Source organism: Aethalodelphis obliquidens, unplaced genomic scaffold, assembly GCF_003676395.1.
Source record: "Aethalodelphis obliquidens isolate GAN/ISIS:26980383/991018 unplaced genomic scaffold, ASM367639v1 scaffold65, whole genome shotgun sequence".
Lineage (NCBI taxonomy): Eukaryota > Metazoa > Chordata > Mammalia > Artiodactyla > Delphinidae > Aethalodelphis > Aethalodelphis obliquidens.
This window is the reverse complement of record NW_020838009.1, coordinates 8964925-8990989: the sequence shown is the minus strand read 5'-3', so window position 1 is coordinate 8990989 and position 26065 is coordinate 8964925. Positions and strand designations below refer to the sequence as shown.

Here is a 26065-nt window from a genome sequence, read left to right as displayed (position 1 = left end):
TTTTTTTTTTTTTTTTTTTTTTTTTTTACTTTCCCTTTCTGATATTTCATTGTTAGTGTAAAGAAGTGGAATAGATTTCTATATGTTAATCTTGTATCCTGCTACCGTGCTGAATTTGTTTATCAGTTCTAGTAGTTTTTTGTTTTTTGTTTTTTATTTTTTTGCAGTACGCGGGCCTCTCACTGTTGTGGCCTCTCCCGTTGCGGAGCACAGGCTCCAGACGCACAGGCCCAGCGGCCATGGCTCATGGGCCCAGCCGCTCTGCAGCATGTGGGATATTCCCAGACTGGGGCACGAACCCGTGTCCCCTGCATCAGCAGGTGGACTCTCAACCACTGCGCCACCAGGGAAGCCCAGCTCTAGTAGTTTTTGTGTGGAGTGTTTAGGGTTTTCTCTATATATTATCATGTCATCTGCATATAATGATAATTTTACCTTTTCTTTTTTTTTTGTGGTACGCGGGCCTCTCACCGCTGTGGCCTCTCCCGCTGCGGAGCACAGGCTCCGGACGCGCAGGCCCAGCGGCCATGGCCCACGGGCCCAGCCGCTCCGCGGCATGTGGGATCCTCCCAGACCAGGGCACGAACCCGCGTCCCCTGCACCGGCAGGCGGACTCCCAACCTGTGCGCCACCAGGGAAGCCCAATTTTACCTTTTTTTAAAAAACTAAATTTATTTTATTTATTTATTTATTTTTGGCTGTGTTGGGTCTTTGTTGCTGCGCGTGGGCTTTCCTCTAGTTGGGGTGAGTGGGGGCTATTCTTCATTGCAGTGTGAGGGCTTCTCATTGTAGTGGCTTCTCTTGTTGAGGAGCGTGGGCTCTTGGCGTGCGGGCTTCAGTAGTTGTGGCACACAGGCTCAGTAGTTGTGGCTCATGGGCTCTAGAGTGCAGGCTCAGTAGTTGTGTCGCACAGGCTTAGTTGCTCCGTGGCATGTGGGATCTTCCCGGACCAGGGAATGTGTCCCCTGCATTGGCCCGCGGATTCCTAACCACTGTGCCACCAGGCAAGTCCCAATTTTACCTTTTTTGAAAACATTTTTATTTATTTTTAGTTTTTGGCTGTGCCCCATGGCTTGTGGGATCTTAGTTCCCCAACCAGGGATCAAACCCATGCCCCCTGCAGTGGAAGCACAGAGTCTTAACCACTGGACCACTGGGGGAGTCCCTATCTATTTCTTCTTGATTCGGTTTTGGTGAGCTGTATGTTTTTAGAAACTTGTTCATTTCTTCTATGTTGTCCAGTTTGTTGGCGTATAGTTGTTCATAGTATTCTTTTATGGTTTTTTGTATTTCTGCAGTATCAGTTGTTATTTCTCCTCTTTTACTTTTTACTTTGTTTATTTGGGTCCTCTCTCATTTCTTCTTGGCGACCTGGGCCAGAAATTTGTCAATTTTGTTTACCCTTTCAAAGAAACAGCTCTCGGTTTTATTGGGTTTTTCCTATAATTTTTTAAATCTCTATTTTATTTATTTCCTCTCTGAACTTTATTATTTCTTCTGTCTGCTGACTTCAGGTTTTTTTGTTCTTTTTTTTTTTTTTTTTTTTTGTGGTACGTGGGCCTCTCACTGTTGTGGCCTCTCCCGTTGCGGAGCACAGGCTCCGGACATGCAGGCTCAGCGGCCATGGCTCACGGGCCTAGCTGCTCTGCGGCATGTGGGATCCTCCTGGACTGGGGCACGAACCCGCGTCCCCTGCATCGGCAGGTGGACTCTCAACCACTGCGCCACCAAGGAAGCCCTGTCTCAGGGTATTTTAAAATTTTCTCTTTGATTTCATCATTGACCCATTGGTTTTTTAGTAGCATGTTGTTTAGTCTCCATGTAATCTTTTTTTTCTCATTTCTCTTTCTGTGGTTGATTTCTTGTTTCATGCCCTTATGGTCAGAAAAGACGCTTGAAATAATTTCTATCCTCTAAAATTTGTTGAGGCTTGTTTTGCATCCTAGTGTGTGGTCAGTCCTAGAGAATGTTCCATGGGCACTTGAAAAGAATGTGTATTGTGTGTTTTTTGAATGTAATGTTCTGAAAATATCAATTGGTCTACCTGTTCTATTGTATGTCGTTTAGGATCTCTGTTGCTTTATTGTTTTTTTGTCTGGAAGATCTGTCCACTGATGTGAGTGGGATGTTAAAGTCTCCTACTATTATTGTATTCCCATCAGTTTCTCTCTTTATGTCTGTTAGTATTTGTTTTATACATTTGGGTGCTCCTGTATTGGCTGCATATATCTTAACAAGTGTAATATCCTCTTCTTGTATTGATCCTTTTATCATTATATAGTGTCCTTCTTTATCTCTCATTTTGGCCTTTGTTTTAAAGTCTGTTTTGTCTGATATATTACTACCCCTGCTTTCTTATTATTTCCTTTTAAATGAAATATCTTTTTCCATCCCCTTACTTTCAATCTTTGTATGTCCTTCACCCTAAAGTGGGTCTCTTGTAGGCAGCATATTATAGGCTCTTGTTTTTGTTTTGTTTTGTTTTTTAATCAACAGTCTGCCACTTTGTGTCTTTTGATTGGAGCATTTAGTCCATTGACATTTAAGGTAATTACTGACAGATATGTATTTATTGCCATTTTAAACCTGTTTTCCAGTTGATTTTGTATTTCTTCTTTGTTCCTTTCTTTTTCTTTTTGTTTTTCCTATTGTGGTTTGATGGTTTTCTTTTGTGTTATGCTTGTGTCCTCTTCTTTTTGTTTTTTTGTGAATCTGTTGTATGTTTTTGATTTGTGAGTCATTCTTTTTTTAAAAAATATCTCGAGTATTTATTTTATTTTTTTATAAATTTATTTATTTTTGGCTGCATTGTGTATTCATTGCTGCGTGCGGGCTTTCTCCAGTTGTGGCATGTGGGGGCTACTCTTCGTTGTGGTGCCCATGCTTCTTAGCATGGTGGCTTCTCTTGTTGTGGCGCGTGGGCTCTAGGTGCACAGGTTTCAGTAGTTGTAGTGTGTGGGCTCAGTAGTTGTGGCCTGTGGGCTCTAGAGCGCAGGCTTAGTAGTTGTGGCACACGGTCTTAGTTGCTCTGTGGCATGTGGGAACTTCCTGGACCAGGGATCAAACCTGTGTCCCCTGCATTGGCAGTCAGATTCTTCTTTTTTTTTCATTGTTGTACACAACATTTATTGTTTTTGCATTTGCTGCCAGGAATGTTTGCCACGAGTTCACAGCCAAGTTGTAGATAGTGATCTGTGACCCTCAAAGCATGATGGTGTCCACTCTTCCTGAGTCCATACCTGGACTCAGTCTCCACTTGGTTTGTTTGGGTTGGTTTAAGCTGTAAGCTGATTCAAACCTTTCTACACAAGCTGTGTATACATTCCAAACACAGACCATCTATCACCCTGGTCGTGAAGTCTGAGAGGAACAACATAAAGTGGTTTATAGCACTTATTGATTTTAACTTGGCTAATGTCCCAAACTAGTTAGGAGATAAGGCATTCCTCAGCAGGCAGGCAGATTCTTAACCACTGTGTGACCAGAGAAGTCCTGTGAGTCATTCTTTTTGATGCTCAATTGTCCCATCTTTGATCAGTGGGAGCCCCTTCAAGCTGGCTCCTATGTCCTTTTGATATGAACTCATTAAACCTTGAGAAGCTTTCTTACTTTGAGCCCTAACAAGATGTCCTGGGCACATTTCTTGTACTAAACCTAGAGTCAGTTGTTTTTCCAAGAAGCCGGGGTTTTTTTGTGTGCATGTGTGTGAGAAATGATATTTAGAGGCCACATTCTGGGCACCAGAGATGCTTATTCTGCTGGATATATCTGTTCCTAGGCCTTTTCAGTGGTCAGAGCTAAAAAGTATTTTTTGAAAAAGAGGAAAGGAAGATCATGAGTTTATGCAGGTATTAAAATGTAAGATTATCCTTTTTTTTTTTTTTTTTGCGGTACGCGGGCCTTTCACTGTTGTGGCCTCTCCCGTTGCGGAGCACAGGCTCCGGACGCACAGGCCCAGTGGCCATGGCTCACGGGCCCAGCCGCTCCACGGCATGTGGGGTCTTCCTGGACTGGGGCACGAACCCGTGTCCCCTGCATCGGCAGACGGACTCTCAACCACTGCGCCACCAGGGAAGCCCAAGATTATCCTTTTTATGTAACTGATTTTATACTGAAAATCTTGGTTCCTAAGATTTTCTTACTACACACATAAACACACACACACCCATACACACCAATTTTTAAATATCAAAATCAATATTGTTTCTAATGTTAGGACAACTGCATAAAGTTGAGGGTGTATTTGCAGTTCTTTTTGTCCTTAGAATATATCATATTAAGAATGTATAAGTCAAAATACTGTGTTTTAAAAGTCACTGGGGATAATTTTTTTCTCTACATGGTTATGTCACCTACTTGATACATAGTTAGGTTGTTTCTGTTTTTCAGTTTTTAGGGAATGCTTTTGTTTATTTAGTTTAATTTTGTATATGTATTTGAAATTATGTAAAACATTTATGTGATTCCAAAATTACATAACAAGGTATATGCAGAAAAGTCTTGCTTCCATTCCTGTCCATTTCACCCTGTTCCCTCCTTCCCCATAGGTAACCATTTTTTATTGACTTTTGGTTTACTGCTCCATTGCTCCTTTTTTGCAAATATGAACAAATGTGTGTGTGTATGTGTGAGAGTGATTATTTCCTCCATTTTTACACAAAAAATAGCATACTTGTTTACTGTTTTGCACCTAGAGCAATAGTGAAAAAACAACAACAAAACCTTTTATTATGGAATGTCCCAAACATATATAAAAGTGGAAAGAATGGTATAATGAACCTTCTTTTAACAGTTACCAACTCAGTGGCCCATCTTGTTTCATCTATGTTCTTACTCACCTCTCCCCCAGTGGATTGCTTTTAAACAAATTCCAGCATTATAGTATCTATTTCAGTATATATATCTAAAAGATAAAGTTTTATCCTCAAAAAATACCAAAACATAGACATAATATCATCACATCTTAAAATTAATAATAATTCCTTATTATCAAATCTTAATATCAAATGGCAGATGTCTCAGTATTGTCATCATTAAGTTAGGGTTAAAATATCTGATTGTCTCATTTCATTTTACACTTGGCTTGCTTGAATCAGGATCCAAATAAGGGCTATACATTGCAGTTGTATACACTGAAAATGTCTTTTAAGTCTCTTTTAATCTGTAAATTCCTCTTCCCTTAATCTTTTTTTTCCATTGAAATTTTTTTTGTTGAAAACGCTGGATTGTTTGTCCTGTAGAGGCCCTATATTCTGGATATTGCTGCTTAAAGCAGAGATCTTTTCCTGACCTCCCTAACAACTTATCCCTCTAAGCACTCCTCTGACCCCAGGTCAATGGCCCCCTTAGTGAGTAGTACAGTTGTCCCTTTTTTCCTAAGAAGGGCCTCTTCAGATGCAGGCACCAGATTAGTCTCTTGCTTTCCCCCTCTGGGCTGTCTGGGCTGTCCCCATTAGAGAGCTTCAATGAGTCTGCCTGTAGGACTTGTTAGCCTCTGGTTCTCTCCTGGGACTGAGAACAAAGGAGCTGCTACCTATCCTATGCTTTCCTGTGGGTGTATGTGGTCAGTTGTGGCTCAGGGCACCCCTCAGAGTGGGCTGAGGTTATGGAAGCTCAGTTAGTCTGCACTGGGGCTTCTGAGCATTAACCAGGGTAGGCTCAGGTCTACTTTGGAAGTCCCTGAGTCAGCTGACTAAAGCTGTTGAGTAGGAACCTGCTGAGCTAGGGTAGAGGCCCTGGTGAGTCTGGCAATGTAATGAGGTCTTAGAATTCAAGAAGTGCCTTGGGCCTCTGAAAAGGAAAACGTGGTCCTCTGCTATGCCAGAGGAGAGAAGTACTCACAGTCCTACATGTAGGACTAACCTTTGGGAAAATACGGTCAGGTCTGTTTTTGATTAATAAGGTGAGAGGCAAAGCTAGCTTGGGTGTCAGTGTCAACACTTCATGAGGCCTGGGGATTTCACTAGTGTCCTAGGAGAGCTGGAAGAGAGAATGGTTGGGGGAGGAGGTCATTCTGACCCATGTCCTAGGAAAGCCAGACAGCTCTGATTGGAGAGCTACAGGCCTGTGGCTCCTGCGTGAACTGCTTTCTTGCTGTTCTTTCCTAGACTTGCCAGGTGTGCCAGATGCTGCTGCCCAACCAGTGCAGTTTCTGTGCCCACCAGCGGATCCACGCCCACAAGTCCCCCTACTGTTGTCCAGAGTGTGGAGCCCTCTGTCGCTCTGCCTACTTCCAGACGCATGTAAAGGAGAATTGCCTGCACTATGCCCGCAAGGTGGGCTACAGGTGGGTGCTACCTGACTCACTGTCCTGGGCTTGCCCAGTGGCTGGTTATTTTTCTGGACCAGAACTCATTTAAGACTTGACCTTTGGGAGTTCCCTGGTGGTCTAGTGGTTAGGATTTGGTGCTTTCAGTGCTGTGGCCTGGGTTCAATCCCTGGTTGGGAAATTGAGATCCTGCAAGCCACGAGGCACGGCGGAAAAAAAATGAGTTTTGATCTTAAGAGGCCTGGGCTGCAGCCTAATAAGAGAGGAATGTTGATTGGTATGTGGACAGACATTTTTAATCTTGTAGGGAACCAGAATAGCAAGGGGAAGAAGAATAAGGAGTTAAAAAGTTAAACATTTTAAAAAAAAAAAAAAAGCTTTGGGACTTCCCTGGCTGTTCAGTGGTTAAGACTCTGCGTTTCCACTGTAGGGCACGTGGGTTCGATCCCTGGTTGGAGAACTAAGACCCCACGTGCCATGCGCAGCACAGCCAAAAGATAAAAAATAAATAAATTTAAAAAAAAAAAAGCTTTAAATGGGAAGATTTGGGGAAGATTAGAATATATATAAGCATTCACTTTGTCAGTTTGTTTTTTAAAAGTATGTAAATTTGTTCACAAAGTTATCATGTTTGGATATTAATTTTCAAGTACCATTTCAGTAATAAATTTACAACTGTCAGTACTTTCAAATGTTCTCAATTTTTGTTAACAAATGGCAAGATGCCAAACTCAAAGGACTGTAGTATCTTTGTGTTGATTAGTTTTTGTCACTTTGTGAGAAGCAAAGCCTAAGCATGGAAAAAATCATCAGCTTCATGGTAAAACTGAGAAAACTCTATTTTAATTAAACTGAATCTTCTCCATTGTGTTGAACAAATATAAGCAAGAAGTCATTTTCAGGAAAAAGATCAAAATGAGGGAGAACACTCCCTCCAAAACTCATTGATCCATCATTTTACATTGACGCAATCAGGTCTCCTTTACTGGTTTACTGGTTGCTCGGGAGTTTCTACATCTTCTCATGCTTTACTTGATTATTTTTACTTCAGAAACATAATTTTGCCCAAATTTATTAAGGTTTTCTTCTCTTTGGTATTAAATTTTTTTTATTGATTTAGTTCATTTAATAAACATTTCTTGAGTACTTACTGTTGTCTTTAGCATTGTGCCAGACACTCAAGATACAAAGATGATTAAGACCCAGCTCCTGCCCTCAAGGGGCTTCAGTCTGATAGGTTACAGACATGCACACAAGTAATTACAATTCAAAGTGGTAAGTCCCATAGTTGAGGAATGGTCAGGAAAGCTTCACAGAGGAGATACTAGGAGGTTTTAGGTAGAAGAAAGGCGGAGAGCATATCTGGCAAGAGCATAGGCAAGGGATACCAGCACACATAAAAGGGCTTACAGGAATGATGAGCATTTCAATAGATGTAGGTCAGGATGAACCGGAGGAAGGGTGAGAAATGAGACTAGGGAGTTGGTAGAGGCCAGGCCATGCAAGACCTTGTATTCCTTGGCAGACGTTTGGACTTTATCCAGTGGACAGTGATGAGCTACAGAAAGATTTGCAGCAGGGGAGTGATCCAACTGGATCTGTGTTTTAGAAAGATCATTCTGGAAAGCTGACATGTATATTAGAGGGGAGAGATTAGAGACTGGTCGTGTGGCAATCCAGATGAGAGACCGAGGGATTCAGCTAAGGCATGGCTGTGGGGATGGAGAGAAGGTAAATTTGAGAGAGATTAGGAAGTAGAAACATTAGGGCTTGATGATAGTTTGTATACTGGGGTGAGGGATGGGGAGTGGTTAGTGATCTTCCAGGTTTCTCTCTTGGTATAAGCATTTCCAAATGTAGACTGATTTCTTTTACATGTTATGGAGAATGGAGAAGCTAAAGTGTATGGGAAGAAAATAATCCAGAGATGGGGTTATACAAAGCCCTTGCCTCCGTGTTGCAGAAGAGCATTGCTGGGCAGCATCCCAGGCTACATTTTAAAACCAAACACCTGAACCTGTGTTTTTTGCAGCATTCATAAAGTTTGAAAATACCTTTCTAACTTCGACTTAAGTGTATGCTGCTTGTTTCAAGATCAAATCGAATCCAATAGCAATGCAATCAACACTTTAATTTTTGTATTTGAATCTTGAATCCAAGAAATTTTCAATAACACAGATGGATTAATAGCATTTTTTGTCTTTTAATTAAATATTTTACTTTCTTCTGTAAGAGTAGAAAGAAACCTAATGTCTCAAAAGGAATTTAGTTTATCAAGCCTTTGTAAGAAATGTCAGACAAAAAAGTATTATGATTCAGCTAGATGTATTACTGAAGATATTGACATTAAAATTTTCAATGATCTATGGTTGAACTCAGAAGATATACACACTAATACAGTATTCATTATACTTAAGATCTTCAACTATTAATGTGTTTTTCTGGTAACAGTTTTATTCAGAGGTAATTCACGTACCATCCTATTCACCCATTTAAAGTGTCCTATTTGGTGGTTTTTACTATATTCACAGAGTTGTACAATCAGTCACCACAGTCAATTTTAGAATATTTTCATCACCCAAAAAGAAACCCTATATTTGCAATCCTCCCATCCCCCCAACCCTAAGCAACTACTTTCTGTCTCATAGATGTGTCTCCTTCTGACGTTTCATATAAATGGAATCATATAATATGTGGTCTTAGCCTAATGTTTTCAAGATTCATCCATGTTGTAACATATATTAGTATTTCATTCCTTTTTTGTTTCTACCTGTTGGCTATTATGAATAATGCTGCTAATGAACATTCATGTACAAGTTATTATGTAACACATGTTTTCAGTTCTTTTGGATATATACCTAGCAGTAAAATAAGGAACTACCAGATTGTTTTCCAAAGTGGCTATACCACATTTATATTCCTATCAGCAGTGTATGAGAGTTTTGATTTCTTCACATATTTGTTATTGTCTGACATTTGCATATAGCCGTTGTTGTGGGTATAAAGTTGTATCTCATGATTTTGATTTGTATTTCTCTGATGGATAATTATGTTGAGCATATCTTCATAAATGTATTGGCCATTTGTATATTTTCTTTGGAGAAATATCTATTCAGATCCTTTGCCCATTTAAAAATTGTGTTATTTGTCTTTCTGTTGTTGAGTTGTAAGAGTTCTTTATATATTCTGGTTACAAGTCCCTTGTCAGATGTATGATTTGCTAATATTTTCTTCCATTCTCTGGGTATTAATTTTTTTTTTTTTTTTTGGTACGCGGGCCTCTCACTGTTGTGGCCTCTCCCGCCGCGGAGCACAGGCTCCAGACGCGCAGGCTCAGTGGCCATGGCTCACGGGCCCAGCCGCTCTGCGGCATGTGGAATCCTCCCGGACTGGGACATGAACCCGCATCCCCTGCATCGGCAGGCGGACTCCCAACCACTGCGCCACCAGGGAAGCCCTGGGTATTAATATTTTTTAGGAAATTCTCAGAAGGTACCTATGTTCCATTTCACTGAGCTCTACTACAGAGTTTTACAATATTATATTTTTAGAATTCTATAAATTATTCTGCTCTTTCTTGAAAATTTGTGACCAGTGTCGTAAGGGAGCAAGTTTAGACTGTTTAATAATGTGTTATTTTCTTATTATTTGTGGTTATTGGCAAAGCTAAATATTTTACTGCTCTTTATCTTTTCTGAAACTGTATATGTTTGACAGCATATGGTTCTATAATTGTCTGTTTTCTCTTTTTCTCTTAAACAGTTGGTAAAGAGCTGTGTCATAGGGTTGGATTTCTCTTCTGCAGATTTTTTCATCAGTTTGTAAACCCTGCTTGATTCAGTCCTTCACTGAGGCTACTTGGCACATGTTCTTTTACCCCTTTATATTCTTACTTTCCATGAGGTTTCTTCCAGGAATGTCTGCTGGGTAAATAGAATGGATTTTCAGTCGCATTTACATTGCTCCTGTAGGAGTTTGGTCAAACTGCACAAATAAAACCACTTAAGAGATTCCTTACACGTCAGGTGTATTTGCCACTTTGGATGAATTTGGAAATATGTGGATTTTTTTTCTCCTCATAATTACTTGTGGTATGGATGTACTTCTGTGTGCTAGGAGTTGGTCACTATTTTGTTTAGCAGGAGAGAAAAGAAAATATAATTTAAGTGTAAGTAGTTTGTATAGTTGCTCTAACACATGTACACATTTAGTAACGAATGCTCACAGACCTCAGTTGCGAACAGGCTTTGAGTTCTGTGCACTTCTCCTCATTGCTAATTAAGTTTGCAAAAGGTGATTCTGTCCCCCACTCCCACTCCCCAACACACACAAAAGGAAGAAAAACAAAAAGGACCGGTCAGGATTCTGTGATGAGTTATGTGCATTGCAAAAATGGGCTAATGTATTGAAATGCAGGCTAATATTGGGAGTCAAAGAATTCTTAAGTGAAGGGATGTCCTTTCAGTAAAGCAACAGCCGCTCTACTAGCCTCTATTTAGCCTACTGGGATGTCAAGTTTATAGGAGCAAGCAGTATTGCAACAAACGGAAAATAATAGTTATCTCAAGAGGAATAGCTGGGAGCAGGGAAGGTGTTTTCTCATGTAGGGGAGACCTGTGTGTGTTTATAGGCATGAAGAAAGACTGAACACATGAGAGGGTCTAGGAACCTGAAGAGATGCAGGTTAGCCTGGAGGAAGGTCACATCATTTTCTGATACTGAAGGAAGGAAACACAGTATTTATAGAGAGATATTCTGAAGTTGAAAGAAGAGTACAACAGACCTCAATTTCAGAAAAACGGTTTAAGACAGTTGATACTTTACAAAAATAATATATGCCCTAAACAAAACTCAGAGAATTTGAATTGGTAGGGAAAAAGAAAAATGTTATCCATAGTCCCACCAAGGAGACACTAGAACACTTATGAGCTGCACGGTCCAAAATGGTATCAGGGGGACTTGCCTGGTGGTGCAGTGGTTAAGAATCCGCCCCCCAATTCAGGGGACACGGGTTTGATCCTTGGTCTGGGAAGATCCCACGTGCCACAGAGCAACTAAGCCCGTGTGCCACAACTACTGAGCCCATGCGCCACAACTACTGAGCCCGCGCGCCTAGAGCCCGTGCTCTACAACAGGAGAAGCCACTGCAATGAGATGCCCACACACCGTGACGAAGAGTAGCCCCCACTCACCGCAACTAGAGAAAGCCTGTGCACAGCAACGAAGACCCAACGCAGCCAAAAATAAATAAACAAACAAAAAATACATTTATAAAAAAAAAAGAAAACCCAAAATAGTATCAGGCACATGTGACTACTGAGCACTTGAAGTGTAGCCAGTGCAACTGGCCATTTTATTTTATTAATTTAAATTTAAATAGTCACATGGACAGTGCAATATAGAACATGTCCATCATCACAGCAAGTTCCATCAGAGAGTGCTGCTCTAGAGCATTTCTTCTTGGGCTTTGAGGGCTGTTTATTTTAATGTGGTTGTTATGGGGAGTGTAGCATTCCGTAGTTGTACATTTTATTCAGTGAACATCCCTGCCTGTTCGACTCCAGCTTGCGGAAGACACAGGCTTTCTGCAGTCTCCTTCTGAAATTCCTCTTGGACTCCTTCAGTTGTTATCACACTTAAATGGATACTGTTGATGTCATTTTTGAACCATTCTCTACCCTCTCCACTCCCACCAGATTCTCTTGGCTGTGTTCAAGTTTTTGGTTTGCAGAAGAATATTTTCTGGCCAGTGAGGGGAGGGGAGGCTGTCTTCCCCCTTTTCTACCAGGTTGGGTGTGGGGCTTGGGGGACCCTGGATGACTGCATTGTGCCAGGTGGCAGCAAGCAGGCTCTCGAGGTGTACATGTGGAGGATAGAAGACTGAGTGCATGAGGGAGGAGGAGAGGGAGGGTCCCTGAGATGGCCCTGTTCCTGTCTTCCATTCCTCCTTTTCCAACACTACTTCTCGGTCTGACATGCCTACTCCCCCCGCACCCCCCAACATCTGTTATCCAGGTGCATCCACTGTGGGGTAGTCCACTTGACCTTGGCCTTGCTGAAAAGCCACATCCAGGAGCGACACTGCCAGGTTTTCCACAAATGTGCATTCTGCCCCATGGCCTTCAAGACTGCCAGTAGCACCGCGGACCACAGCGCCACCCAGCATCCCACCCAGCCCCACAGACCCTCCCAGTGAGTGCAGCTCCAGGGCCAGCAGGCCTGTGGAGCAGAGCTGATAGATTGGGTGCTCTGTGGGGAGGTGTTGGGATGGACTGGGAAGCCTGGGCTAGTGGCAGAGATGCCTGGAGTCCTCTAAAGACATCCTGAGTCTGCTGAGTATCAACGTTGGCTCAGAGTATTGCTTCCCCAAACCTGACTCTGGTTCAGAGAGTTCAGAGATGGGGTGGAGGGGCCTTGTGGTTCTGCCAGCGCAGCCTTGGGTACCTCACACGCTGGGGCTTGTCTCGTCAGGCTCATTTATAAGTGCTCCTGTGAAATGGTCTTCAACAAGAAGAGGCACATTCAGCAGCATTTTTACCAGAATGCCAGTAAGGCGCAGGTGGGCGTCTTCAAGTGCCCTGAGTGCCCGCTCTTGTTCCTGCAGAAGCCAGAGTTGATGCAACATGTCAAGGTGGGACGCCTTGGGGAAGGAGGCTGGGGAGAAGGGCACATGCCTCAGGCCGGGGGTCTGACTCTGTGCATCTTTCCCCTTGCCCAGTCAGTAATCGCTCTCCCCATCCCCAGAGCACCCACGGTGTTCCCCGAAACGTGGACGAGCTGTCAAGCCTCCAGTCTTCAGCAGACACATCTTCAAGCCGCCCTGGCTCTCGAGTTCCCACTGAACCCCCAGCCACTAATGTGGCTGCTCGGGGCAGCTCCCTGCCCTCTAGCCGCTGGGGCAGGCCAGAAGCCCATCGCAGGGGTGAGGCCAGGCCCCGGCTGAGGAACACTGGCTGGACCTGCCAGGAGTGCCAGGAGTGGGTTCCTGATCGGGAGAGCTATGTGTCCCACATGAAAAAGAGCCATGGTCGGGTAAGTGTAGCCACACGGGCACAGTGCAGCCCCAGATTCTCTGGACTTCTGTCCTGTGGGGTCATAGCCCCCTTGTATGGATGACTTCCTGGTGCTTTGGGCATGGTGGGTACTACAGATCTTGAGGTCTTGGGGCATCCTCGTTTCTGCCTTCATCATCTGAGAAGAAGGACGCACCCAGAACTGTCTTACGGTTCTGATGCTTTGCATCCTGTCATCTCCCATAGACGTTGAAGCGGTACCCATGTCGGCAGTGTGAACAGTCCTTCCATACCCCCAACAGCCTGCGCAAACACATCCGCAACAACCACGACACAGTAAAGAAAGTCTACACTTGTGGGTGAGTCCCTGGGGGCGGGAGCCAGGAGGCCTGAATTTATCAAGACTGTCCATAGTACCACTGGGGCTTTTCTCTGCTGTGAGATTAGGGCCCAAAGGCAAGAGATAAGCAGGTTTCTAACGGGAATATGCTGTGGCTAGGTCAGAAATGAGGGCATTCCGGAAATAAGCTGCTAGAGCCTGGTGGCTCTGGAGCCCTCCCCCTTCCCAACTCCCTAACCCCAGGCTGGCCTGCCAGTCAGCAGTGGAGGGCCCTGAGGTTTGAGAGGAGTGGTGGCAATGTGAGCATGTGCCCCGTTCGGCTGTGAGGCTGCAGCACCATCTGTCCGAGCTTTAGGACAGGACAGGCCACTCTTTCAGGCTGACCACTAGCCCAGCAGTTGGGTCTCTGGACCCTGATACCAGAGAGTGGAGAGTGCAGTCATAGCTCAGGGCCAGTACAGATACTCTGATATGCTGTTGTTGTCTGCCACCTTGGCTGGCTTGCTGGCTAGATTTCTCTGGGGAGTACCCAGCACCACCCAGCCAGCCTGAGGGCCACTCTGCCTGCTCCAAACTCTCTCCCCGCTGGAGCCAGAAGCAGTTTTGCCTCTGCCTGCCTGCCAGACCTGCCTGGCCCCCTTGGGCCCCGGAGCCTGTCATCTTACATGACCTCTTTCGGCTGTACTTTTGCAGGTATTGCACAGAGGACAGCCCCAGCTTTCCTCGGCCCTCCCTCCTGGAGAGCCACATCAGCCTTATGCATGGTATCAGAAACCCTGATTTGAGCCAGACGTCCAAAGTCAGACCTTCGGGCGGACATTCCCCTCAGGTGAGTGTGGGGCCCCTGCCGACTGGAGCAGCTTGCCCAGTGCGGCTGGAGCTGGAGGGGCACTAGGAAGGCTACAGGGAGCCCATTTGTCCTTGTGGCTATGGAGCAGCCAGCAGTGACAGCGTCCCTCAATGCCAGTCACTCTCTAGTCTTGTGTGACCTGCCTGGGGACTGCACACAAAGAAGGGACAGGAACAAAGACCCACGAGGCAGCCCGTTGGCCGTGTTTTCTTTATGTTTCCCTGTCACTGCGACCCCCTTCCTTGGGTGTATGCTGCATTCTGTGGCCATCGGAGTACTTTCACACGTACCCTCCTACTTCTGCCCCTCTGCAGTCCTAGGAGGCAGGGGTAGGCAGGGCTCACTGTTAGGTGAGGGTGGCCGTGCTTGGCTGAGTCACCTCCCCACCCCCACCCCCAGTTACAGAGGAGCCAGACCTAGACTCCTGCTCTCCTGGACCTTCGTCCTCTGGCCTCATCCCTATTTCATGCCCTCGTCCATTTCTGGTCAACTTCTGGAGCAGCCTCCTCACAGTAGGGCCTTCCCACTCCACGGCGAGGGGCTGCTCCTCAGAGGGGCAGGCATGTCTGGGAAACTGCCTGGATGTTGAGGAGTTTCTTTAATGGCTATTCAGAGAAGGGCCCTGGTCTGCAAAGGCCCTTTCACACACAGCAGGAAGGGTGTCAATTGACATTTTGGCAACATCTGTCTATGATTAAAATGCATACCCTCCCTTCTCTGCCAAATGCATACATCCTCTGATCTAGCAATTATGCTTCTAAGATTTATCTGTCAGATATCTTTGGCCTTGGGCATAAGGAAATGTGTCAATATATGTTTTTAAGTGAAAAAAGCAGGGTGAAGAGAAGTGTGCGTGTAATGCTATCATTTCATAAGAGGCAGTAGTTTTACTTCTGTGTACGGATAGAGTATCTTTTGGAGGAGCCACACAGAACCCAGGTAATACGGTGTTCTCTGGAGAGCAGGGCTGGGGGGCCGGGTAGGAGGGACTTAATCTTTTCTGTACCCTTCCCATATCTTTGGAATGTTGTGCCACATGTATGTGTTACATTAAACAAACAAACATAAGAAACAAACCAAACCTAAACCAGAATTTAGGGCTGCGGTGAGCCTGGCCTGGGTGGTGATTCTGTGAGTCCTTGGGCTGCGTTTATCCTGTTTGGGGGGCTCGTGTCTCGGGCTCACATCGTTTCCCCTTTCAGGTGAACCATCTGAAAAGACCAGTCAGCAGAGCAGGGGATGCTCCAGACACCAGCAATGGCGCGACTGTCTCTTCCACCAAAAGGCACAAGTCCCTTTTCCAGTGTGCGAAATGTAGCTTTGCCACAGACTCAGGGCTCGAGTTTCAGAGCCACATACCTCAGCACCAGAAGGACAGCTCCACAGCCCAGTGTCTCCTCTGTGGCTTGTGCTACACCTCTGCCAGCTCCCTCAGCCGCCACCTCTTCATCGTCCACAAGGTGAGAGACCAGGAGGAGGAAGAGGCAGAGGCGGCAGAGCCAGAGGAGGGCTCTGGGGAGGAGGTGTCCGTGGAGACCAGGGAGAACGGACTGGAAGAGTGTGCCGAGGAGCCTCTGTTGGGTGACTCAGAGGCCAGGAGGTCACTGGGCCTGGCCCCTGACGAGGATGGTGCCCAAGATGCTCAGAGTCAACCACAGGCCTCTCAGGACCGGGACAGCCACACACCGTCCCCACAGGTGTGACTGGAAGCTTTGCAGTGCGCAGTCGGGTGGTGCCGTGGTGTCCTCCGCCTGCCACGCGGACAGTGGGAAAGAGAAGGCTCCACCCCGGTGTGAGTGTGGCTGGCTGGGCCCTGGAGCAGTGTCTGCCCTGAGCTGCTGGGGGCTGGGTGTCCCCCAGCCCCAGGAGATGGTGGGGTCGTCCAGGACCCTCACAGCTCTGAATTTGCTTCTGTTATTTATGGCTTTGTGCTGCTTCCTGGTACCCCAACTTTTGTCTGCGTCCTTCCAGCCCCAGGCTGCTTAAGTGGCCCAACCCCGATGCTGTCACCTCAGCTAGAAACCCCTCAGCAGCTGTGCTCTTCTGGGAGGCTCCCCGCTCGCTGCCTTCAGCCAGAGGCTCCTGACAGCAGCTCTCTTTCTTGCCACTGGAGCCTGAGAAGGGGGATGAGGGTGCTGGTGCAGTCCCTCTCAGAGAGCTCGCCCAGCCTGGCTTGCAGAGGGCCCTTGGTCACCATGCCGTTCCTTTCTGTCTTCTCTGATTCGTTCCCCAAAAAAGAGTCCTGGAGAATTAATTGTCACACTGGCCCATCCTGTCTGTGTGGGGGGAGAAACTTCTGCAGCACACCTCTGTCTGGAACCCGGGAGAGCAGGAAACGCAGCCAAGTCAGGCAGGCACCGAGAGGCAGACCCCCTTCAGAAGGAGCTGTGCGTCCTTGTTCTGCTGCTGTTCTGCCTTTCCTGACGAGCGGGGTTTGGGGCACAGAGACACTGGGATATTTGTACTCTTGCTCCTGTGCCATTAGAGAGGCTGCTGCCCCAGGCAGGCCAGCCCCTCCTCCTCTCGGCTGCACCCGTGTTGCTCAGACTATATTTCAAATAAAAAAATCTTCTTACCATGCAGGTAGGCTCTTGTATTCCTCTTCCAGTGAGCCTGGCCCTACCCTACTCCACCTAAGACTTCCCTCATTGTCCCATCTCTGAGGGAGAACAGTGTTTCCTGCTGCCCAAGGACAGTCCTCTCTAGATTTTGGAGCTGTGGTGTGGAAACCAGGAGCTCAGTACTTCTGAAGGGGTGAGGGGAGGGTCTTATGCTGGTCAAGAGTCACCTCCAAGTTCTCCCCTGAGCTAGCAGCCTTGGTTTTTAGGGCTTATTGAAATTTTCCTGGGCACCTCCATCTTTCCTACAAACGGTTTTTCAAACTAAGAGAACCCTTTACTGGTGGGAGGAGGGAGAGGGATAGAAGGGAGGAATTCTGTACTTTTCTTGCACTGTTCAAGAGGCCTTGATATCACCCCTGCCACAGGGAACTCGGGCGTGGCAGAATTGGGATTAGACATGGGAGGCTGGGCTGTCTTTTCTCTGATGGCAGAGTTAGGACCTGACCTAGCACAAGGAGCCGGCTGTGCAGAGGTGTCCTCTGACCTCTGCTCCGAGTAGCTGCTGCAGCCCTGCATGGGTGGGATGTGGGGCTGGGCCCAGCAGGATCTAGTGCAGCAAAGGGAAGTGGGTGCTGACTGCATTCTTAGAGGCGATCCTTCAAGGAAGACATTGAATATCAATGATAAATTATTAAGTCAGGTAAATATGCCTGACCTTTTCACAATTGAAAAAAAAATTTCTTCCTCTATCAAATGCCAGATTTTTAGTGGAAATGCTAATGGCATTGGGAAAGGTTAGCGCTTGTTTCAGTTTCAGAGAAACAGTGCTTCTTAATGATTGCCATACCTGGCAAGGCCACCATGTCCCTGCTTCCCAAGCAGGCAGCGAGGGCAAACCGGGCCTGATTCCGGCTGCATGCAGAGCCAGAGCTGGCCCCAACTCAGCTGTCATCCCTTCCTAATTCCAGTTGCAGGGTGCCTACCCTGCACCCGGGGCCATTCACAGGAACAGATTATAGAGGAGGCTGATAGAAGCGTTTGAAATGGATGGCCGAACCACTTTCAGAGACAGTATAGCTGGAGCTGGGGGAGAGGAGGTGGTGAAATCACAGGTTTGACCTGTCCTGACCTCAGATCTATCTCCTTCCTGGGAATGGTATGGAGTGGAAAGAATGTCGAGCCACTCACCAAGAAACCTGGGTCACAGCCTGGGTTCTGCCCTCAACCAGCTCTTAACAAACCCTCTTAACTTCACCAGCCCCTCCCCTTCAAGATAGACCTAGTATTTCCCATCCAACTCGATTCACAGGCTTTTGTGAGGTGATAAGTATGGAAGCATTTTCTAGTTTATGAAACACTATCAATGTCAGGGATTATTGACTATGAAACACTATCAATGTCAGGGTGGAGTGTACCTTGCCGGCTATTCAGACTTGATGCTGATGGTCAGTTATGATCGGTCTGGGACATCTCTCCACTGTTTAGTAAGAGTGATGATTAACAGCACTTTAAGTCCTGCTTGTGGGCCCAGCATCTTTCTAAAAACACTCTGCAGTGATTCTCACTTTGTCCTCACAGTGATCTCACAGTTAGCCTCCACTGTACAGAGAAGAAAACCGAGGCTCAGAGAGGTTAAATAAGTTGCTGGGTGACCTTGTAAGTCAAGCCCATCTGGTTCTAAAGTCCATGATGTCAGCTGCTGTGTTGCCTTAGTGACCCGGCTACTTTGGCTGGCTGCCAGCTTATCAACAGTTTGCAGCCATCCAGACAACTGCTTTCCTACCTCCCCTGCAGTTGGGGTGCCCCACTGAGCACCAGGTTCTCTTTGGAGTCAGTCTGTGCCTTTTCACCCCAAGGAGGGCCCTGTGCATCACATTTGCTTGTGGCGTTCCAAAGCACGTGCAGTGTCTCTGTGACCTTTCATTCTCATTGGGATTTATCTTGCCATTTGAAGATCATTATTTTGGTGAGGCTATTACAGAAAAAGTGGCCCAACCCTCACAGGGAACATGGTTCCCTCAGGGTCCAATATCTTCTGATCTTTTTTTTTAAAGATGTTTTAAAATAGTTGTGCTATCATTTGTTATCAGAAAATGCTTGCTGTAACAAGCACTTATCTGCTGGAGTGAATGCTCTACTGATCAAGTTAAACAGATAAGATCCCCACCCTTGTAGAAACTACAATTTAATACACTCTAAGGCTTGACAAATGACTAGTATTTATTTTCCAACTCCTTTATCTCTGTAAAATGATATGCCGAATTACTATAAGCTAATTGGTGTAGAAAGAGCTCTTCCCTTAACTTATGTAAACAGTCTGGCTTTTGAAAACAGCTGTGGTTCAGCAAGTTCAACACACCTTGCCTTCCCCGAGACTGCAGAAAAACCCCTCTGCCTGCCCTGGCCATCACTGTGTATTCAGCTCTGGGCACACTTTCTTTTACTTGTTTTTAATTTTTTTTTTCATTTTTGGAAAAAATTAATACACATACATGGTAAGACGTCCAAACAATGCAAAAAGAGAATACAATGAAAAGTAAGCTTCCCAATGGAGGTCAGCCTTCAGTTCCACATCCCCCTCTCCAGAATTAATCACTGTTTCTATATCTTATGTATCCTTCCTGAGCAATTCTATGCATTTACAAGTTTTTAAATATGTATATTTATATATCTATTTTTAATACAAATGGTAGCATTCTATACACAGTGTTCTGAAGCTTGCTTTTTTTTTTCACTTATATAATGGAGCTTGTTCTAAATTCATCCAGTGGGTCAGTCTAATTCATTAAAAGCTCGTAGTACAGTTCCTTGTATACACTAGTGGTTCAAAGAATGTTTGAATGACTGAATTAATGCATGTATGCGTGACTGAAAGAATCTGATTCAACCGGTAGCTACAAAGTTCTCTCAGGGTCTGATCTGAGACAGAATCTTCTGGATTCTGGAACATTTCTCCCTGTCTTTTCCAGGGGATTCAGGCTGTTGTCCAAAGCCTGACCTTTTCCACCAACAGTTGCCACAGCAGTCTTAGAAACTGGGAGCCTTCAGTCCCTCTGGAGGAAAGAGCAGACTAAGACTCAAGTCCCAGTATGGGTTTGTTTTTTTGTTTTAGGTCTCTATTTAAAATGCTTTTTTCTTGGGGAATTCCCTGGTCGTCCAGTGGTTAGGGCTCCATGCTTCCACTACAGGGGTCTGGGTTTGATCCCTGGTTGGGGAACTAAGATCCTGCAAGCCACGCAGTACGGCTGAAAAAAAAAACAAAACACCGTTTTCTTATTGGAAAATGATATAGCATTATTAGAGAAATAAAAAACATGCATATTTATAATCCCATCTTTGCAGTTGTTTTCATTTTTGCATATCATTTTCCAGTCCTTGTTCTGTTCACAGCTGAGTTTATGGTATAATTATGATAATAACCGTGGTTAACATCAAACATTTCTATATGACAGACATTATTCTCACATTCCTTCTCCTGTTTAGTCTCATAACAATCCTATGAGATAAATATCAATACTACTATTATTCTTTTGGAGGTTCAGAGTGGTTGACCCTAAGGTCATGGAACTAGTAAGGGGCAGATCTGAGATTACTCAGGTGTGACTAGCACTGCACTGCCTCTGATTTTGTATCCTACTTTTTTCTACTTAACATTATGTCTGGACATTTTCCCTGTTTCTACATAGCCTTGAGAATAAACTCACTGGCAGTGTAATAGAAGGAAGAAATCCAGGGACTAGAAATCAAGAGCCCTAGGTTCCAGTCTGGATTCTGTAACTAAGTCATTTGATCTCTCTTGGCCTCAGTTCTTGCATCTGTCAAATTGGGGGTGGGGGGGGGCGGGAGTTTTAAATTCCTGGGGATCTAGAATTGAGCCTGGTTAGATTTTATCTTCTTGATCCTGTATATATTTATGTAAAAATAGAGGGGACTTTCCTAAAGGCAAGATCTCTTATTGAATTTCTTCCTTTGTTTAATTGTTTTATTTATGGATTGACTTTTGGCCTAGATATATACAAAAATGGAAGACCCCCCCCCCACTGGCCCCCTCCCCCAAGGCAATATCACTTTTATTTGCATTTATTTATATTTAAATTTGCATCAGATTTCTGCTTTTTCAATTAGAATTCTAATTCTTTTATGAGTAACTATTTCTTTTGGCTTTTGTCAAGCCTTTCCAAGTTTGAACTGTTTATTTGGTAATTCCAAAGCATCTTCAGATTCTTCTATTTCCCAGGTATCTATTCATTAGAGACCTAGGTCCAGATGAATTCTTGAACTAGTTCATTGTGTCATGTATTGGCCTTTTAACATGCTCTTATTTTTTTATAATATTTACTATTATTTGCAAATTGAAATTGAGTTTTTAGTGCATGAATACTGAAAACTCAACAAATGTGTAAGTGATTGTATGGAAAATGTGTCAAAAGGATACGATAAAGCCATTTAAGTCAATTCTAAAATTGGAAAAGCCTCCACCGTAGTGAGTGCTCATGTGACAGTGGGTCAGTAGCACCATCTCATTTCATGGATGGGCATGGTATTATTTATAGATAGATAGATATAAATAGACTAAAGTCTACTAGATATTACTTGTAAAACTTAATCCCATAGTCTCTGCCTCTATTTTCTGTGAAAACGGAGAAAGTTGATTGTATCTTTGATGCTTGAAGTGAGTAATTTAGCTGCTCTTTGATATTTTAAACTAGAATCTCCACTGTTTCCAGGCCTCCCTTTTCAGTTATAGCCCAGGGCACACTGTATACAATTCCTATTTTCCTCCGGGGGTTTTCTAGTCCTTAGACCAAGTTGCTTGTAATTTTGCCCTAAGACCCATTGTGCATATAGACAAGGTTGCATGTTTTTGGTATCTGAGGAGGAAGGTGAGTTCTGCTTTCTAAGAAGCTCTTCGCCTGAGAAGGAGGTGTCGCATTTCTACCCTCGGCTGGATCTGAGGAGGGTTTTGAATATGATTTTTAAATGGGGAAAAGGAGAACATGAGGTGAGGGGAGTGGGGAGGTGATGGTAAGGAAAGGCACAGAAAGTTGTGAAGGAGCGGGCAGGAGAGTTAGAACAGGCAGAGAGTTTAGAACCTGGAAATAACACTTGCCTTTTAGGATGGGTGATGATGGTGGTGGGGGGGTTAGAAAGTAGGAGTAGCTGATTAGAAGGAAGTGTGGCAGGTGCTAGCAAAAATGGAGGCAGTGGCTTGGTTTGTCAATGGCATCCCTTGGGTTGAGCAGTAATTGCAGCAACTATTGCCAGGAGGTATTGGCATGTTTTAAAGAATGAGAAGATATAGCTGTTGTGGAAAAGGAGGGCCGGCTGAGATACAGAAGGACCCTTAAAAAAAGACTTGAAAGGAAGGAAAAGGACCAGTTCACTCTGCAAGAAGACCCAGAGAGGACTGGGCTGGGATGGTGTCTTTCTAAGAATGTGGAGTTTGTGTCCTGGGCCTGACCACCTAACTGCTGCCCCCTGACCACAGAGTCACCCTCTCATGTAATGGTAACTTTATTCTGGAAGGGACCTACAATTTGAAGCAGAAATTCCTGGCCCCTCTAATCGGATGTTGAATCAGAATAGGTGGACTGGGGAGGGCACCTGGCTGGGGCAGCTCTACACTTGAGTCCCAAATTCCCTGTCCAATCAAACCAGAATCAGGAGTGGCTTCTTGTTGCCAGTAATCTTTTAATTGGTGTCCACTTACCCCAGCATGGCTGTGGCCACATCTCCAATCCCTGGAGTGCCAGAGTGGCCAGCTCATCCCAGAGCAGCAGGACCTAGAGTCTCCTCCCTCCAGGATTAGGGACTCAGCTGCCTTGAGCTGGGAGCTGTGGGAGCTCTTGGAGGGAGGTCAGACAAGCAGTCTAGAGCACTGCAGATTGGCTGGCAGGAAGGGCAGCTTGCAGCAGAAGGGCAGAAGTTTCCTACAGGAGGGCAGGGCCAGCAGAAATCTAGGGCTTTGTTGAGCTCAGGGCTGAGACCTTTAAAACGAGTGGAATCAAGAGAAGGAAAAATAGAGCAAACTGGGGGGATGGACCTGTGTTTGATTAACTTACTGTGCTACTAATGACGTGCGCTGAGATGGGCCATAGGTCTGGGGAGCTTTGATAACTGGTGTGGAAGCTGATGATGCTTCATAAGGAAGGTGTCACTGACCTCTGACCTCAATTCCTGTGCCAAAGCTTGTGGAAAAGGGTACTTCAGCCTGAGTCCACACAGGTGCCAGAAAAGCAAAATAAGATCTTGAAAGTCTACTGACCAGAGTGAGGTTGATGATAGTTGTACTTTCCCTTGAAGAGCTCACCTGTGAAGTGTGACATTCATGGCACAGTAGCTTAAGGTGGACATTGGCAAAGTGGACATGTTCAGAGGGGACCATCCAGCTTGGTGCGGGACCCTCAGTGCCATTTCACTCAAGGCGCTCTTGAAGGAACTTGAGGTTTCATCAAGAAAAGAGATGTTTCATGATCACTTTTTTTATACCTTTGCAGGGCTATTATATCAAAAAGGAGTCTAGATTTCCTCTGTGTGGCCTCAGAAGGCAGAACAGAATTAGACTCCATAAAAGGAAGATCCTCCTAAAAGTAAAATGGGTCACCTGGAGGAGTAGCATATTTCTAATCCCTGGAGATGTCCATACACAGGCTGGGGGGACCCCCAACAGAAGTGTCCTAGAGCGTGCTGAGGCTTCACAGTGGCAGGACAAGGCTAGAGGTAGAGGCCAAGTTCTCTTCCTGCCAACCCTGAGTGGTCCCTGCCCCCATTTCCTCCCCTCCTCACAGCTGGGGCCACATGTGCTTCCACTCAGACTTCTTCCTACCCCCGGCCAGGGACCTCTTCTGACCCCTAGGAGCTCCATGGTGACACTCAGGCACTGGCATCTGGCCACTCTTGTTGGGCAGGCCTGGCTCTGACGTCTGTTTCAGCTCTGGTCGTGGGGACGCTTCTGCTCTGTTCAGGAGGCCAAAGTTTGCACTTTATCACCCAATTCTGGTAACCCATTACTGCTTGAAAACGTGACTGGTTTCCTTTGATCTCTTTTGAGAAGTAAAGGTAGTAAAGGGAAGTGAAAGATAAGGTAAATATTTCAGGGAAAACAAACGTGATCATCCTCACAGGTTGTGAGGAAGGAGGCTGGGCAGGGGAGGACGGGAAGAGCTGATAGAGCAGAAGTTTGAGCGCCTTGGAAGGAACAGTATACATTTTGAAGCCAAGGTTAGTGCAACTCAGGAATGATACAGCTGACCTGTCCTCCTTCAAAGTGGAAGTTCTCACCAATGGTCTCACTTGTCCCTGTATTTTGAAGGAATAGTTGACCACTGCAAGCGAGGAAGGCGAGGGGAGGTTGGAATCTTGTTTGGAACAGTTGCTATAGGGAAAGGAAAAGGTCAGATTGGGGAAACGTCAAAGGATTGCCAAGCTGCCTGAGATCGGACTCTGGTTGGAAACCAGAAATGTTGGCCAGCCTCAGAGCAAGAAGCCCACAGCCAGACTCCAGGTTATGGACCAGCAAGGCAAACTTAGTAGAAGGTCAAGGGGCAAGTGAAATGAGATCCCTGAGGAAAGTATAGTTGTAGTTGAGGTTACTGTCCACTCTACACTGTGTCTGTGTGTAGATGGGGATGGGATGGGCATCATAAAGAAGTCAGGAAGGAACTCATGAGCGGAGAAGTTATGGGGGAGTTGGAGACTGGAGTTGCCCTAAAGCCAAAGGCAGGCTTGGTACACGGAAGGATAACAGGATGGCATTTTAGAGATGGAGAAATTCCTCTGACGAGGTTCAAGTGGTGGACATTTGATTGGGTTGCTAAAGGGAGGGGGGGTGAAGGTCTCTGAGAGGATGAAGTCAATGGATCTGCTGCCAGGTCGTTGGCTGAGTTATTAGAGAGGCAGGGGACCAGAGCCTGCTGCACGGTGGCACTCAGTGTGAGGTGGCCTGAATTCAGTAAGTTCAGGTAGAAGATGATGAGAAATGTGGAATGGTGTCCTGATAGCTAATAAATATGAGGTAACGTATGCCCTTGGCCAGTGCTTCAAAGGAAGGTGGATTTTTCCCTTGGAATTTTGTTAGTATTAGAAGAGAGAGAGCTGAGTAGGAAGGGCAGGGATGGGACTAATTCAAAATAAAAGTCATGTTCAAACTCATCCAGACCTTGTTGAGAGGAGCTAATGTAGTTGAGTCGGAATGTCCTGGGAGACCCTGTTGTAGTCTGAGAGTAGCTTCCCTTGTTACACTGAGCTAAGGATGTTAATTAACAGTAGCCCAAGATTTTCTTACCACGGGCACCCAGTTTACTCTGGGGCCCCAGGAAGTTCAAAACAATCGGGAGAGGGGATCCTGGCACCAGTAGCAAGTTCCTACAACGCTTCATCAGTACTCCTATTTAATAGCAAACACTGCCTGCCTTGTATTATGGTTATTTCCAAACACAGGACCACAGCACGCGCTCTTCTGTGCTCTCATGTGCAAACCTCTATTAGAGGATTGATGGCGATTCTGTTTTAATTTTCTGTCTTTCTTTCAGGCTTGAGAGGTTCTCAAGGGTAGAGACTGTAACATTCATTTCTGCACCCTCAGTACTGCCATAATGCCTGGCATGTAGTAGTCAGCAGTGAGACTTAATAAATACTTGCTGAATCAACAGCTATGACCTTCAGGATCATAAAGGATCATGACCTCACTCCTGTTAACAAAGGAGAAAGATAAAGCTCAGGGGTGGTGAGCCACTTGCCCAAGGTCACACAGCCACTCAGTGGAAGAGCAGGATTACAACCTGAGTCTCTGGATTTCTAGCCTAGTGCTTGTTAAAACAACACTTTACATATCCTCTCTCTCCTGCTAGGCAGTAAATCCAGGAAAGAGACTGTGCCTTTTCCATCTCTCCATCCTTGAATGCCTTGACACTCCTTACTCAGCTGTGCCCGTATCATCATGAAAGTCTGCTTGTTAAATTGGCATATAGCAAGAAGCTGGGAAGGACAGATTATACAATGGATGACAGGAGCAGAATTCAAAAAGAGTCAGAT

The 26065-nt window shown here is 45.3% G+C and overlaps 1 protein-coding gene across 13 annotated transcripts in view; it reads left to right on the top strand.

Moving 5' to 3' along the window:
* ZNF592 (zinc finger protein 592) overlaps positions 1-19835 on the top strand; it is a 61572-nt gene extending 41737 nt beyond the window's left edge. For 12 of the 13 annotated variants that reach the window (XM_027089211.1, XM_027089213.1, XM_027089222.1 and 9 more), the window contains 7 exons: positions 6108-6286; positions 12284-12460; positions 12740-12899; positions 13013-13300; positions 13528-13640; positions 14315-14450; positions 15674-19835. In XM_027089211.1, the coding sequence (XP_026945012.1) occupies positions 6108-6286; positions 12284-12460; positions 12740-12899; positions 13013-13300; positions 13528-13640; positions 14315-14450; positions 15674-16174 (1554 nt within the window). In that variant the 3' untranslated portion in view covers positions 16175-19835. Of the gene's footprint in view, positions 1-6107; positions 6287-12283; positions 12461-12739; positions 12900-12986; positions 13301-13527; positions 13641-14314; positions 14451-15673 lie in introns of those variants that run through there. The other variant, XR_003429229.1, reaches the window with a different exon arrangement.
* The last annotated feature ends 6230 nt before the right edge of the window (positions 19836-26065 follow it).